Source organism: Bombus pyrosoma, linkage group LG14 (assembly GCF_014825855.1).
Source record: "Bombus pyrosoma isolate SC7728 linkage group LG14, ASM1482585v1, whole genome shotgun sequence".
Lineage (NCBI taxonomy): Eukaryota > Metazoa > Arthropoda > Insecta > Hymenoptera > Apidae > Bombus > Bombus pyrosoma.
In genome coordinates, this window is record NC_057783.1 from 7,170,374 (window position 1) to 7,185,234 (window position 14,861).

At 36.5% G+C, this 14,861-nt stretch overlaps 1 protein-coding gene across 12 annotated transcripts in view; it reads right to left on the bottom strand.

Annotated features, from left to right (window-relative positions):
• LOC122575047 (glutamate-gated chloride channel-like) overlaps positions 1 to 14,861 on the bottom strand; it is a 41,718-nt gene that overhangs the window by 6,968 nt on the left and 19,889 nt on the right. For 5 of the 12 annotated variants that reach the window (XM_043743420.1, XM_043743417.1, XM_043743421.1 and 2 more), the window contains 8 exons: positions 14,089 to 14,156; positions 3,586 to 3,655; positions 3,352 to 3,505; positions 3,190 to 3,272; positions 2,532 to 2,666; positions 2,269 to 2,421; positions 1,029 to 1,309; positions 64 to 99 (listed from right to left, as the gene is read on the bottom strand). In XM_043743420.1, the coding sequence (XP_043599355.1) occupies positions 64 to 99; positions 1,029 to 1,309; positions 2,269 to 2,421; positions 2,532 to 2,666; positions 3,190 to 3,272; positions 3,352 to 3,505; positions 3,586 to 3,655; positions 14,089 to 14,156 (980 nt within the window). The remainder of the gene's footprint in view (positions 1 to 63; positions 100 to 1,028; positions 1,310 to 2,268; positions 2,422 to 2,531; positions 2,667 to 3,189; positions 3,273 to 3,351; positions 3,506 to 3,585; positions 3,656 to 14,088; positions 14,157 to 14,861) is intronic. The other 7 variants (XM_043743419.1, XM_043743418.1, XM_043743426.1 and 4 more) reach the window with 3 other exon arrangements.

A 14,861-nucleotide genomic window follows, 5' to 3' on the forward strand; every position in this document is an offset into this window, starting at 1 on the left:
ATATTACTGAATGTAAAAGTCAAGTTATAATATAAAGTACTAGACTTTAAAGGGATTATTTACCTGTAGAGAATGTTGAAGTGGTCCATCATATCCGGTCTAGCAGTTTATAATAATAAAAGTAAAATAATAGAATGAATGTACGTTATGATAGCTAGATTCAGAATTTTTTTTTTTTTTTTCAATGTTATACGCTTCAGGCAACTATATTGTTAAGAAGAAAAAAAGAAAAGACAAAAAGAAAGATATCGATATCTTACGATTAACGCTCTATGCTTTATAAAATATCTTGCGAATAGCTAATAAAGTCTAGAATAATTACTAAAGGAACGAAAAGAAGCTTGAAACTGAAGAGTTTCTCGGTTCTTCTAACGTTTCTCGATGATTTTCATATCATCGAAATAACCGAAAACTCAGTTTTTTTTTTTATCACTGACCAAAGATGAATGTTGCCAGGAGATCTTTTTTTTTCTCTTATTTTACGATTGCGCTATGCTATAGAAAATCATAATTAGGGTTAGAGGTGGCGTTACAGTGAACTGGAGGGAAATAAGAAAGAATAACAAAAAAGGAGATCCAACGAAATTCCAATCCACAACAGCGCGTACAATTATACAAAGACAGAGGTAGGAACAAAAGTCGCATTTAAAAAGTCCTCTAGTCGAGAAGCTCGTCTTTAAACAATAAAAAAAAAGCTATGACAAATACAATGACACAATGTAGGACTCAATTATAAATTACCAATTATTTTCATCTAGTTTAAAATCAAAATTACAATTATATTACGAACGAATCAAAGTGTGTCGGTAATATAGGATTCTACATATCATACATCTACATATAAAGAAGGAAAAAGGAAGACACAAAACACTGAAGATACAATAAACAACATTATGCCTCGATTGAATAAACGAGAAAGGAAAAGGAAGGAAAAGAAAGATATGGCATAGAGAAGCGCTTAAGATTTAAATCGAACATTAAACAGCTTTCAATATCTGTATACTGTATAGCGAAATTTGTATACTGACCATAGCGAAATTTGACGAATTATCTGGTTCGACTTGATCAGAGGGTAAATCCATCGACGTGGATTGTTCGGTTTCAGACGGTGGATACTTTTTCTCTATGTTATCGCTGTGCATATCGCTCCGCGACGCGTAATTTACTAGGGCAAATTCGAGGAGAGCGCCGAATACGAAAGTCAAGCATACGCCTGTCCAAATATCGATAGCCTTTGTATAAGAGACCGGTGGCAGTGAGGCATTTATTCCTGACGTCTGCGTAGCCATCGTCAACAAGGTAGTAACACCTGGTTTTAACGATAATTCACGAAAGTTTATTTATAATAAAGTTGATATTAGTTGCTGTTAGCTGATAGAGTTGATATTAAATCAACGACTCTAATTTAAGCCATTAAGGGCCAACATCGCGTCAACGCAACACATCATTTGCCATCTTTTTCCATCAACTTAAATTATCGAATTCTATTTTTAATACAGCGTGACTATGAAAGAGAATTCTAAAGACTCGTTTGATATTTTTACCGTGATCGTTTCTTTCATCTGGACTTTCCGATTTTGTGAAATACGAAGAAATTAAATGTAATTGTAACATTATGATAAATCATTGGTTGGTCCTTAATGAATTAATTAATGACTCTGTATAGTTACGAGCTACAAACGAGGAGTATTTTCACTGCTAAATGCAATTAATTGCACCATGGAAAGTTTCATTTTTACTTTTTTCCTATAATATAGGATCTAAAGATACGTTTCTTTTACTCTGATGCCATTTATACTATGAACATCGGATGGTTTTCATATTTTTATTGCAAGTAAAGTACAGCGGATACAAAAAGTATTGGTACGCCGTTGTATTTATTATAACACTTACATGGTAATTAATTAGGTCCAAGTGTGTCAAGTTTCACATCGATACTATGGAAATAAAGTATAGAAGCTGATGAAAAAACGACTCATTGATGAAACGAGGATATTGCCAATACTTTTTGCTAAGTACTAGTCACTATACTTCACCGTACAAGAACTACTTTTATTTATGAGCTCGCCACTATTCAGAGTATCATAAAAGAAAAGTCTAAAAGTTAGTGAGCTTATGGCATTCACTAGGAAGAATAAAATATGAAAGAATAGTAGAATGAATGAAAATGTAAGGATATCTTAAAATCTGTTAATATGGTATAAATAAAGTAGATGAATGTAGTGATGGATGGATAAAATGAATTGCTGATTTCAATTGAAACGTTACCAAGTGAAACTCGAGCTGGTACAGCACTTTGATCGAGCCAGAACGATACCCAGGATACAATTACAAGCATACAGCAGGGGATGTAGATTTGAATAAGATAGTAACTGAATTCTCTCTTGAACAGCAAGTCAACTTTCAGGCAGCTGTATTCTCCTGCAAGTCGATCGAATATTTAATTAGACTTTATACGTATATTTTAGCAACCCATTTCTTGAATAACGGAGATGAAATAAGAAAGGAAAGAAGGAAGGTAATTTACTGACCGGTATTCGTCTTGCTATTACAATAATCGGTATAAAATTTCTCCAACGTGAACCGAGGCAGGTGTAGGTTTTTAACAACTTGGACAGGATCTCCTTCTTTCCACAGGAAAACCAAATCATCGGTTGTCCAACCATCTGGAAAACAAATAACGATTGGTCAACTTTCAATGAAATTGATAACTAACTATACATTTTTAAACGAATTTGTAAAAGGGGAAGAAAGAGAAATTCAGTGATTTACAGTGGCATGTAAACGTTCCTGGGCAGGAAGATTTTTCATTTTATATTTCAAAATTTTATGGAATATTATCTATAATAATATTGTAAATTGATACTTATAAAATGTTATTATTTTTGTATTTTATAGAATTTTAAGTAATATATATGTATATATTGCTCAACCATATAACAATGTTTGTGTGTATTGTACTATCTTCTTTTACTTATACGCTTATATTCAATATTGAAATGACTGCACAGTGTTAGATATTTTTAAGCTGCGTTTTTTATCTTCAAAATCTGGTGCAGTAGCAAAGTAGATATCTGATGATGTTTTGCTAGTGTTGTAATAACGTTAAAGCTTCATTCTGGCTGGAAATTTTTGCATGTCACTGTAACTGGTAATATTAATTTTAATTGCTCGAAGTCTGATACTCACAACTTGCCATACGCAACGAGCAAACTTGTCGATCCAAGGGATATAATTTTAAATTCATCGGGCATGATAATGTTAGGGATATCCTGAAACATAAGAATATTTTCAGATTATAGGAAACAGCAAAGAGAAATTCATTCTTTAAATATATTAATTCTAATTTACCGTATACTGTATAGAACGAAACCATTGGGAAAAATACGAATGTACACATTCGGCATAATAATGTTGTGAAAATGTCCTTCTTTCTCGTTCGAAAAGAACAGATCTGGCATCCAAACGCGACTTGCATCCGTCAATGTCAAATATTTTAGACGACCTGCAATTTTATGACGAAACACATATGATGAGATTCGACTATAAAATATACCGGACAGTAAAGTCAATGATTCTTCGTACCTTTAAAATCACTAAATCTTAATCGTTCATCCAGCCATTGTTCCCGGAATGTTAACTGTACAGAGTACTCCTGCAGAGAAAAGAAATGGGAATGATTTAATCGAGTGAACTCTTGCTCGCACCAAACTCAATAGCAAATATGTAATTTATGCTCGAAATGATCGTTTGGAATTTCTATAATGATGAAACGGACGTATGGAAAGTTCGTTTGTAAATCGAAGTGACAAACGGAGCAGCTGCAGAAATTTCAAAGCAGTCGTCAGAAGAAAGATACTTTGTATGTTAAAAGTTAATTAAACATGTTGGACTAATATTGTGAATTAATTTTATTCGATTAGTACTTGGTTATATTATTAACGAATTATTCCTTGGAACGTCAGCTTCGAAACCTCTACGCTCCTCCCTAATCGTGAAATCAATCTACGGAAAACAAACAGGGTGAAATCAATGGAATCGATACAGCGATAAAAAAAACAAATTTTTGTACACAATTAATTAATTGGAAGAACAAACACATATGTAACGTAGAATTGTCATAATTCGATAGGAAAATAATTTTTATCTTTTCGTCGTGCAATATCGCCGAGTCTATGAGCAATTGCTTCGAATGCTTGACAATTGTTTTACTGACCTGGTTGACGTTGTGAAAAAAGCAAGTGAAATACTATGGTAATAGAGTGGCGAGCCAAACTGAGATACTTTCCATTTTTAATCCCACAATTATCGTACCACATTTATTCGAAGTCGTCTTCGATCCGTTTTTAAACAAAGTACTTGTAACTGGTGGATGATTCTAATTTTATTGGGCAGATCATTTAAGAGAAAAGAAATAAGCTAAATCTTTCTAAATATGGAATGTCGCGTTGTCTGACGCGTGAATAATGTTCACACATCTGGCATCGTTACATTGAAGACGAATAGAACCGGTCTGAGACTTCAAAGAAGAAACGAGAGGACAGTAAGCTGCATCAATAAACGTGAACGAGGTCAGTAATTGCGTAACATCAGCACCTTAAAGTCACCGACAGATCTTCTAAAAATGACATTTTCAAAGTAGCCATCGTTGAAACTTAACGAAACACGTACAAATGATACTAATAGTCCGCTGGATACTAAAATGTTCAAATATCCTTGCAGACTCGATCAGCGATAAATCCGATCGACTGCGGCAACGAATAAATATACAAATTACAAACTCATAAGGGAGAAAGGAACAAGATACAAGAAAAAAATGATGATAAAATGTCACTATATATATATATAGAACAAAGGAACTAGAGACACCCTTGTATCTCGAATAATTTCATCAACGATGTTTCGAACATCCTGCCTACTTTGTATCTCGTATAATCAGCCCAATCGAACGAAAGTATCGTGTTCTAAAATATTTCGTTCGACTCTCCTAACGCTCCGTGAAAAAGAAGAAGAAAACAGTCAATTGGAAATTCGATTTTTCGTTACCACTGTGTCACTATGTCTCCTCGCGTGTCTTTTCAACGACACGTCCAACTTTAAAACTGTTCGTCTTTTCTTCCCAGGTCGGAAGCGTAAGGGTCCACGAAAGGCGTTCTCTCGCGGAGAAAGAACAGGGCGAAGAAGAAGAGGAAGCGAAAAAAGAGGCGGAACAAGAAAAAAGATTAACCCTGTACGGTTTTAGAGGTCGTTTCAACGGCAGAGAGCACTTCTGCTCCGACGACGAAAGGTCGTGGTAAATTTTCCTCTTTCTCCGCCCTCTCTGCCTCTCTGCTACACTTCTTCTTCTTTTTTTGGCCACGGAGCGTTAAAGAATCAAGGCTGCGTGGATATCTTGCTGGAATGAAAAGTCTCGTCGCCGAGAAAAATGGGGTAAAGAGGGGGTTGGGCCAAAGGCGGTGGTGGACGAACAAACAATGATGTTCAAGTATAGTTGTATACATCGCGTTGAAGCAAATGTAAGAGGCATGCAACGAAGCAACATCGAAACTAACTACGTAACTACCAGTGGGTCCAGCTAGAAACAGAGAGTAACTACATATGCTATGTAATACATATACGTATATATATATGTTTCTGTCTTGAAATTATTGATAGAATAGTGGAATATATATGTATGTATATATATAGACGTATATGCACGTGTTTGTATCATATGTACATTGCAAGTGAACAACGCATGCATCTTGGCTCACAGTTTAACTTTTTCCCGGCTGGACCTGTCCACGTTGACGGCGTCCTGTCTTTCTTTTCTATTTTTTTTTTTTTTTAGTTTTGACTTTTTTTTTGTTTGGAAAGGGAGTTACAGAAGACTTCCAAAATATTCTGTGTGGTTATTTTGGTCATTCCTCTTTTCTTTGGTTTTTACTTTGTTTCCCTCGATTGTTGGCAAGTTGAATACAAATTAAAACCTAGACGTGATCCTTTCTCGTTTACGATCCTGTTTCGTTCGATCTTTCTCTTCGTTCCTCTCTATCTCTTTTCGTTTGTTTCTTTTTCTCTTTTTCTTTGTTTTCGTGTTGGTTTCGCTTGTTCGTTTTGCTCGTTCGTTTAATATCTGGCAATTTCTTTTACCTTTCTCGCTGCTTAATTCCTGGTTGCGAACACTTACCATTATTCCGCTAGTTTCTGAAAATTGAGCAACATGTCGCAAAGGAGGATCTACACAGCCTCCCGACGTTTGTATTTTCGCCTCGTATTTCTCTCTTATTTGATCGCTCGTGGCGTGATTACTTCAGCGCGTTTGCTCGAACCTCGGTATAGTGAGTCGCATGGTTTCTCTTATTTATTTATTTATTTTTTTTTTATATGTATATACGTGTCGGTGAGTTGGGAAAAACCGTTCAAAATTGAGCGTAAAACACGCGCGAGCTCGCTGAAACTCCGCGACAAAAAATATTGAGCGCTGTGCGCGGTTGAAAAATAATCTCCTTTGTAAGTTACTTTTAAAGACAGTTTAGAATCGTTTTATTTCGATGGAAAATCCGTTTACACAGAGCGCTCCATAAGGAAATAATCGCCGAAAAATGAAAAAAACTACGATTTTACTTATGGAACTCCTGCTGTTTAAATATTCATACTATATCGTATACTCTATTAAAGTAACCCATCTGAACTTGCCCACAAAAATCAAATTTCCTTAGCTCGATGAATAAGATGATGATTAAAAAGGAATATTGATAACCAATAGTCAAGCGAAGAATTTGTGTATTTAACAAAATTTCAATTCAGCTATGGACTGTTATTTTTTTTCTTTTTTATCGTTTACTCATCTCTTTGTCATTTAAAACACCTAAGTCGTAATCGCTCTTTGCAATGATTATCGTTGTAGCATGTATTCGTGTGAAAGGTAAACGATACAATTCCTTGTTCACAGGCGATATTTAATTATTCAACATACTTTCGATCGATCTGACGTTGCAAAAATGATACATCTCGACGGTTCATTCAGCCCATTCACTTTCACTTTCATGAATATATTACACGCAAGTAGTACGAGTCAGCTAATAGTTCGACTCTGTCGTACGGATCGCAAATTTCAGCGTGTCAAAAGTAGCACTTTCGTCGGTATTTTATTATCCTCGCATCTCCTTTCGGTATCGAAGTCTGAGAACAGCTTGTTCTTTCCGAACCGATTAAAAATGATATAAAATTCAATTATCAGCCAATAATTTCTTATTCTTCTAAAGATACCTAATTCTTCTAAAGACGTGCTGCTTCTCAATTTCTTTTTGACATTAGACCACGATTTTAACCATAATTAATCGTTACTTTATAGCAAATTATATTCACTTTAATAAAGACGAATATTTGACGCTGCGAAACTGCCATTCACTCGATATCGATCTCTTAACGTAACTGCATTTCAGAAGCTTTCCTATCGCATCACTGTCGTAACAAATGTGTCGGACGCAAAATTTTGCGATATTATGTAAATCCTATAGTCATTAATCCTCAGTTCGAAAAACTGATATCGACGTCGCAGTTGAAATGAAACTTTTATTGCGAACGAACCGTATCTTTGAATCGAAATTAAAGTTCGTTCGACAAGCGTATTGCACGACAACAGACGCGAGCAATTAATATTTGTTAACAAATATCAGCGAAATGCAGAAGAAGAAAGATGGTCGTTTGCAGGTAGAAAATCGCATTTTTCAATGCTCGTTTCAAGCAAGCAGCGAATGCAACGATATCAGAAACGCCAATTTGCCAATTTAACCCAATACACAGCGTGCTATCTTCGAACCCAATACCTTTTCCTATATCGTGATTTCGCTATCATAGGCTGGAAGACGTTTTTCGTAGCTGAATTAAATGATCGTATGCGTGACAGAGAAAATATTAAACTCAGAGAAAGAGTAAAGAAAGATAAAGGAAAGAACGAATGAAAGAAGAAAAAGGATAATACGAAAAAAGTAGATGAAACGAAGATGAAAGAATAAAAGGGAGAAGATCGTTCCATTGAAACGAACGGTACATACCATGTCGTCCTTTTAAACGTTTCCCTTTAACGAAAACCATAGGAGATGTTGCTGCATGGAAAAAGTGATTTTTTTTTCTATACATAATCACAGTCAAGCCTTCTAGAGCGACGAGCTAAAAAGCATATTTGCACGATTTTCCTTCGAACGCCCTTTTTATCCCTTCTTTCTTTAAGAGAGACAACGATATAACTTGCTGGAGAAAATTCGCTTAAGCGCGTTGAATAAAAGATTTTATTATCGTAAGCTTCATCACATCGTGTTCCTTGATTCGAGATAGGAATTTAATGCAGATTGAATATCTTCGAGGTCTGCTCCTAGTTCCAGTTTTTTCTTTATAGAAAATGGTTCCGATGAACGATATCAATTATTATCGACGATCGATTCTTGTTTTTACCGATTGTGTTTTCGGATAAGTACGAAGTCAATGGAATTATATTTGCAGCTTCTATTACTACACCGTTGACGATATTGCGGGATATACGTGCGAAGAATATTTCTCGAGGATTATCGACATCGCGCCAAACTAATCTTGAGAATATTATTATTCCCCAGGAAACGTATTTCGCAGATTATTCTCTGGACGATGTTAATTCTCCTTCGGGAACCCTTCACGGGACATAACAGCTGCGCTGGGAAAATCTTTGAAATACATGTTCCACATAACGATAGAACGTAACAAATATATCAAAGTGTGTTAGGAAAGGAGAATATTCTGCAAATTTGATGCAGTTAAATTTCAAAACATCGATTCTTTAACATTTTCACATTCACCGTGTACTTGTCCGAGCGAACATTTTGAGAAAATGGGAAAATAAGAATAGACTTTCCACTTTCAACATTATTCGTTCCAAATTATGTTCCTCGAATGTTGTAAAAGATGTATTGTACCGTGGAATGTGTTACGATGTATGATAAGAATGACTCGTTGAAGCATAGTACATGCCATAAGCGATAGAAGATTGATCAGCAGTGAACGTGTTAATCTTCTTCACGGTGGCCTTTGCATCGAGTCTTTCCTCCTTTGTTCAACGTTATCTTTCCTCGAGATCCCACAATATTTCGCGTCGATTATCGCACAGATGCGCCACTTCGACGATTCTCAAGCGACAAGCTCGTGATTTTCGAACGGATATGAAGGTTGACCTATGGATGGCTGTTGAACTGATCGATGGCTCGATGAAGTTCGACTCGGCCGGGTTTTTTCCAGCGACGTTTTTCGCGAAATATCTTATGAACCGGTGATGAATGGACGACAACGATACAGACAGACAGAGAAAAAAAGATAGCTAAGAAAAGATAGATGAGTCGGACGTGAAGAGAGACGAATGGACTAGGACAAGGATGGGGGGCTAGACTCTTGGAGTACGCAACCCTGTTCATTAATATTAGGACACTCGTGGAAAATGGGGCACAAATTTATAAAATTATCAGGGAGTCATGAAAACTTCTAGTAATTTCAAATCTTGCGTTATAAATAATTAATACGGTCACAGTTATGAGAAAATTACGTGTGTACATACGTGTACTATGACGTCTTCGAAATCATGGTACAATAAGTCGAGTGATGATTCTACATGAAAAAATAAGTCGAAGAAGAGGAATAACATTTTTTCGTTTAATACTTCGTTCTCGAGAAAAGTGGGTTTGAAGATTCGTCGGGTAGGCGTGCGTTAAGTTTCGAGGTATTCGACGTTTCTTTTTGCTCGTGTACTGCTTGTACTATGATTTCGCAGACACTTCGTATAAATAACGTAATATATGTATAATATCGTATTGTAATAAAAATGCCTGTGGATTCTGAATTTAAGAAATCTTTTTTTAATGCCTATTTTGGCTGGTAGATTGACCGCTCCTTTAAAAACTAGTTAATAACGTGTGGGATAAGAAGATTGAAGTAGTACACCCTATATCTAATTTGGATTCCAAAAATAAAGGTAGGGCGGTATTATTGAAATTTTCAAGAAGTAGGTTAGACTATCTAGGTCAATCTTCGAGTCTAGAGAAGTACATACGTAAAATTTATTTTGGAAGGCAAATTTCCGACGCTAGGTAACTTAAATATTCAAAAATTCTTAACCTATTCGTCGTCAGTATCTAGAAGGGCAAATTTGTTCAAACATTCAACGATAATTTCGAAGAAGTTACCGCATATAACTTGTGCTTGAGTCTGACTGCATAATAATCGTCGTGCTAATTTGAATCGATCATGAGGTTTGGAACGAGACCAGCAGGTGTTCTAATATTTATGAGCTGGGATGTACATATACATACATCACCGACAGAAAGTTTGGAAGCAGAGAATCGTTCTCAAAGCTGTACAAATTCCTTGAATTTAGTTCAATTTCTAATAAAATGTCAGATTTATTCGCACGAGAACGACTTACTTACAGAAGCAAAGAAAAGTTATGGAATCATGTACGAATTACTTCGAACTCGTCGTCGTTCGATTATTTAGAAAACCAGGTCGAAGGAATGTCGAGGGTTTCTAACATCTATAGAAAACGTTATTTGTCTTAAACAAAAAAAAAAAAACAGGTTATATTTAAAAAAATCTCTTACGACGATACTTCCAAACTTTGTATCGACAGTGTACAATAGAACATGCAATCTTAGAATTAAAAAAAGAGGGAAAAAAAAAGAAACGATAGAGGCAAGTATGCACGATTCGTGACGTAATCAATCACAATAACTCGTTCCCATTTCAATAAATATGTACCGATAATGACGGCCGCGGCCGCTGAAATATCACCGTTCTATCATGCTCAGCGACGATTAGAGAAGCTGGAGGCCGGAAGATTGAATCAGCTTTTGAAAAAAAAAAAAAAAGAAAAAAGGAAAAAAGACCACTCTAGGACTTGCATGATGAAGTCGATTTTTATCGTTTCGTTTCATCGTCACCTTTAGACTCAACCGCGCGTGTTTGCGATGTTTAAGGAGCAGTTTGCAGGCTGACAGATGTTATCGAAAGCTTCCTCTTCGGAGTCGAAAGTCATTAAATCTTTGCACGCCTCACGCCCGGCCCTACGTACGAAACAGTCGTGTAGGAGTTTAGTCCGCGTTTCGTATTTACAAGGCGTTAAAACGGATTAAATAACACGACTGTGTTATTTGTGTGCGATCGACGTCGGAGCAGAATGGAAGAGCGCGACGTTGTACAAATCTGAGGAACGTAGATAGTACGAATATCGACGTTGGAATATGCGCAGGGCATTCTTACGGGCTGATTTTGCGAATGATCGTCGAGCGAATGGGTGGAATAAAAATTGCGAGAAGAATATCGGCGAGGCAAACGAAATTTGCGTGCAACCAATTCGTGGAAGGGATAACATTTGCATATGTCCTTGAGAAGTGTTGGCGAAGCGAATCTGCAAGCGTTCGTGAGAATAATATTCGCGAAGAGTATTTACGAGAATAATATGTATAATACTCGCGAGTTTAATATTCGTGAACGATATTCGTGAGAATAATATCGGCGAACAAGCGACTCGTGATGAAATATGCAAATTTCGTTAGAAAGAGATACTTACAAAATACGAGCGTAAGTGAAACTCCGAAATATTTGTAAAGCGCGCTATGTTGAAAATCAAAAGTCATCCGACCTCTCTGTGTATCGTCCAATTTCAAGCCGCAATATGCTTTCATATATCTTCTTCTAGCAACGATGCAAGTATAGAGATAAGATAATAGTTAGAGGCATAATATCGAATATGCTAAGGATAAATAAGGTTATCGCGTGACCATTGGTTATCAATTTAAGTTTTCTTAATTTTTCTTTCTTTCCCTCTTAACCGTGCTGCGTTCTTCGGATCATTTTACACCCTATCGTGTTCTTCATTCTTAATAAATTTCTCTTCGGCTTTATCCGTGGTAGAGTTTCTCTTGGAACATGACAAATCTGTTTTTGCTTGTTCAAATAAGAACTAGAATGAAATAAAAATAGGATAAAAATAAGAATCCAAGGATTGCAGCAAGGTTGAACTATTTCTTAAAATTCCTTAAAATCTCTTACGTTGCTTATCTCAATTTCGTCGGCCGTAAAACGTCGATGTAACCCGCAAATGCAGAAGCAACACACGGCAGAACAGTGTACAATACGTATATGTTACCGTAAAAGTCGGAACACGGGAAGATATTAGGATTAACCCGGGAAACCTAACACTCGCCGGTGTTCGGACATTTTTACGGTAACACGTACATCGCGAACATCACTAGAGCTGGAATAAAGACGATCGTTCGAAACCATCGCCACTGTCGTCTTCGTCGTCTAATCGAGCGCGATAGCCAAATGCAAATACGCTTTTCGATATTTCGAACTTGTTACCGACGAGATACAAGATCGACGCTAGGGTTGAGAAATCGGATGGACAAAATGACAGGTGCAGATCATGACGATTCCAAGTGTTCCACAACGATTGCTCTGTCCAGGCTCTAGTAATCACGCAGCAAAAGGAGAAATTAAGATTGAAAAGAGAAAATGAAAAAGAAGAGAATATGGCGCGTAAAAGAGGAGTGATTAAAGGAGCTTCGACTTTTGACTTTCGACTTCGACTGCCTGCGTACGAAGGATCGTATTTTTCTTTTCTTTTTTTTTCGGTGAGAAGTGGACCAACCATTTTCGTAAACGTAACTTTCGAGATTTCATAGAGTCGATGATTTTAGAGATGAAGGATGAAAAGAATAGAATGAAGGGTTTAGGAAGATGGAACTTTGATTGATAGAATTCGTCTTTAAGATAATACAGCCCATTGAACAATACGTAGCTTCGAGTGCAGGTCGATTTTTCCAACTTTCCACGTATTGTGATAAAAGTGTTTTTTACGTGATATATTTCTATAGTAACATTTCGAAAGAAAACGTGGTTCTCCACGTTATCGATAAGGATGTGTTTTACGTGGAAGAGATTGGGTTGACGCAGTGCTGGTGAACCTTGAAACGAAACTCCGCACACGCACGCTTAACTTGCATATTAGCCGAGCCGAATGATAACACTCCTGTTACTGAAACAAATTCACTCAGGGCACGTTTAGCAAGGGGACTCATGGCAATCACCGATTCGAAGACACCAGACAATCCTCAACAGACATTCATCTGCAAGACCAAATATATCGTCCTTTCTGGGCAAATATTATCTCGACCGAATTGCATTTTGGATAGGAAAATTGAATTTGACCAACTTATATAAAGAATAAAACTAAAATTCTCACGGAAAGAGGGAGTTAAGCGAAAAGAAAAAAGAGAGAAAGAGAAAGAGAGAAAGAGAGAGAAAAGAAAAAGAGAACTCATATAGAAAAATGTGATAGGAGAATGGGGGATGGGTCAGGATTGACACGATCGCTCGCACGCATGATCGAAAGGAATAATAAAGAAAAAACGTGGAACAAGAAAGCAATCCACGGGTCGAGTCTATATGTTTTATGCATCGTCTCGTATATTTCTCATTATCCGTCGCGCCTCTTTTTTCTTGAGTTCTCTAGCAAAAAGATTCCAACAAGGCACAGACTTGGTTGCAACGACCAGCACAATCAAAAAATCGAACGTTCCGACAATCAAATATATATGTATATATACACGTATATATATATATGAATGTACGTATATATCGTGTAGATAACTAAACTATATAACGTTCGTTATACGGATATACACGTATATTCATACATGTATACATATGTATGAAATAGTAAATATATATCTATATATATATATATTCATATATATATATAGGTATGTATATCAACATGACAGTCAACGACATCGAGAAAAATCAACGAGGTGCGACTGATAGCACACATCCAACTGTTAGCGCGGCTTATCCACCATGTATATATTTATACATGTATGTATTCTCGTTTGCGAAGCTGCCCCTCACATACGTATAAATATATACACACCACATGTAATACAAATACAAGTACAGACAAGTGCAAGTCTTACGGCATCATATACACGTGACGTTTAAATATTAATAGATATACACAATGTGTGGATATACAGATTGGTATATATAGGCCTTTTGTTTGAGATGATTGACTTAGATTGCACTCACCATGTTATAATCATCTATTTTGCTGATAGAGCGGAGAAAGATGTTGACCTTCACATTTGTCGGCCCATCTAATACGTCGACCGGAACAGAACAAAACAAATCGATTAATTAAAAAATCAGTTACCGTGGCACCGAGATTTACATGGATTTTCTATTTATTTATTTATTTGTTATTCTTTTCTTTAATTCTTTGGCTTTAGCTCTTTTCGCTCGTTACTCGGCCGCTTCTTTCCGGCATAATTTTCCTTCCTTTTTGTTTCACTTTTGAAACAGCTATATATATGAATGAAGAAGGAAATGGTTGTCTTTTGGATCATGACTAGGAGGAACTTTTCGTTTCACGTCGTTTTCGTTCGTTTTCAAAGGAAATTCTGAAATGGTTCGCGGTTCTCGGAATTTTGATCGATCTCGCTAAAAAAAAAAAAAGAAAAAATAGAGCATTTCTTTCTTTCTTTTTTTTTTGTTTTTCTCAGCTACTTTTCTACGTGATACTTGCTTGCCTGTAAATCGTCGTTCCTCCGGTAATATAGGACAGGCGGATGACTATGAGATGTCATGGAGGTATGATTCGTACGCATGAGAACATCCAAGCTAGCTAATATTCCACGATGAAATGTTTCACGATGCGAGCCTCGGCAATTGAATTGCAAAGTAAACGCGAGCGGTCGGATTAGTTTGTGCGACGATTCGGCGCCGTTTCGCGCCACTTGCTACGAATTATGGTGGCTTCCGTGTGTTCGATCCTCGAGATATCACAGCTCGACGAATGTTGT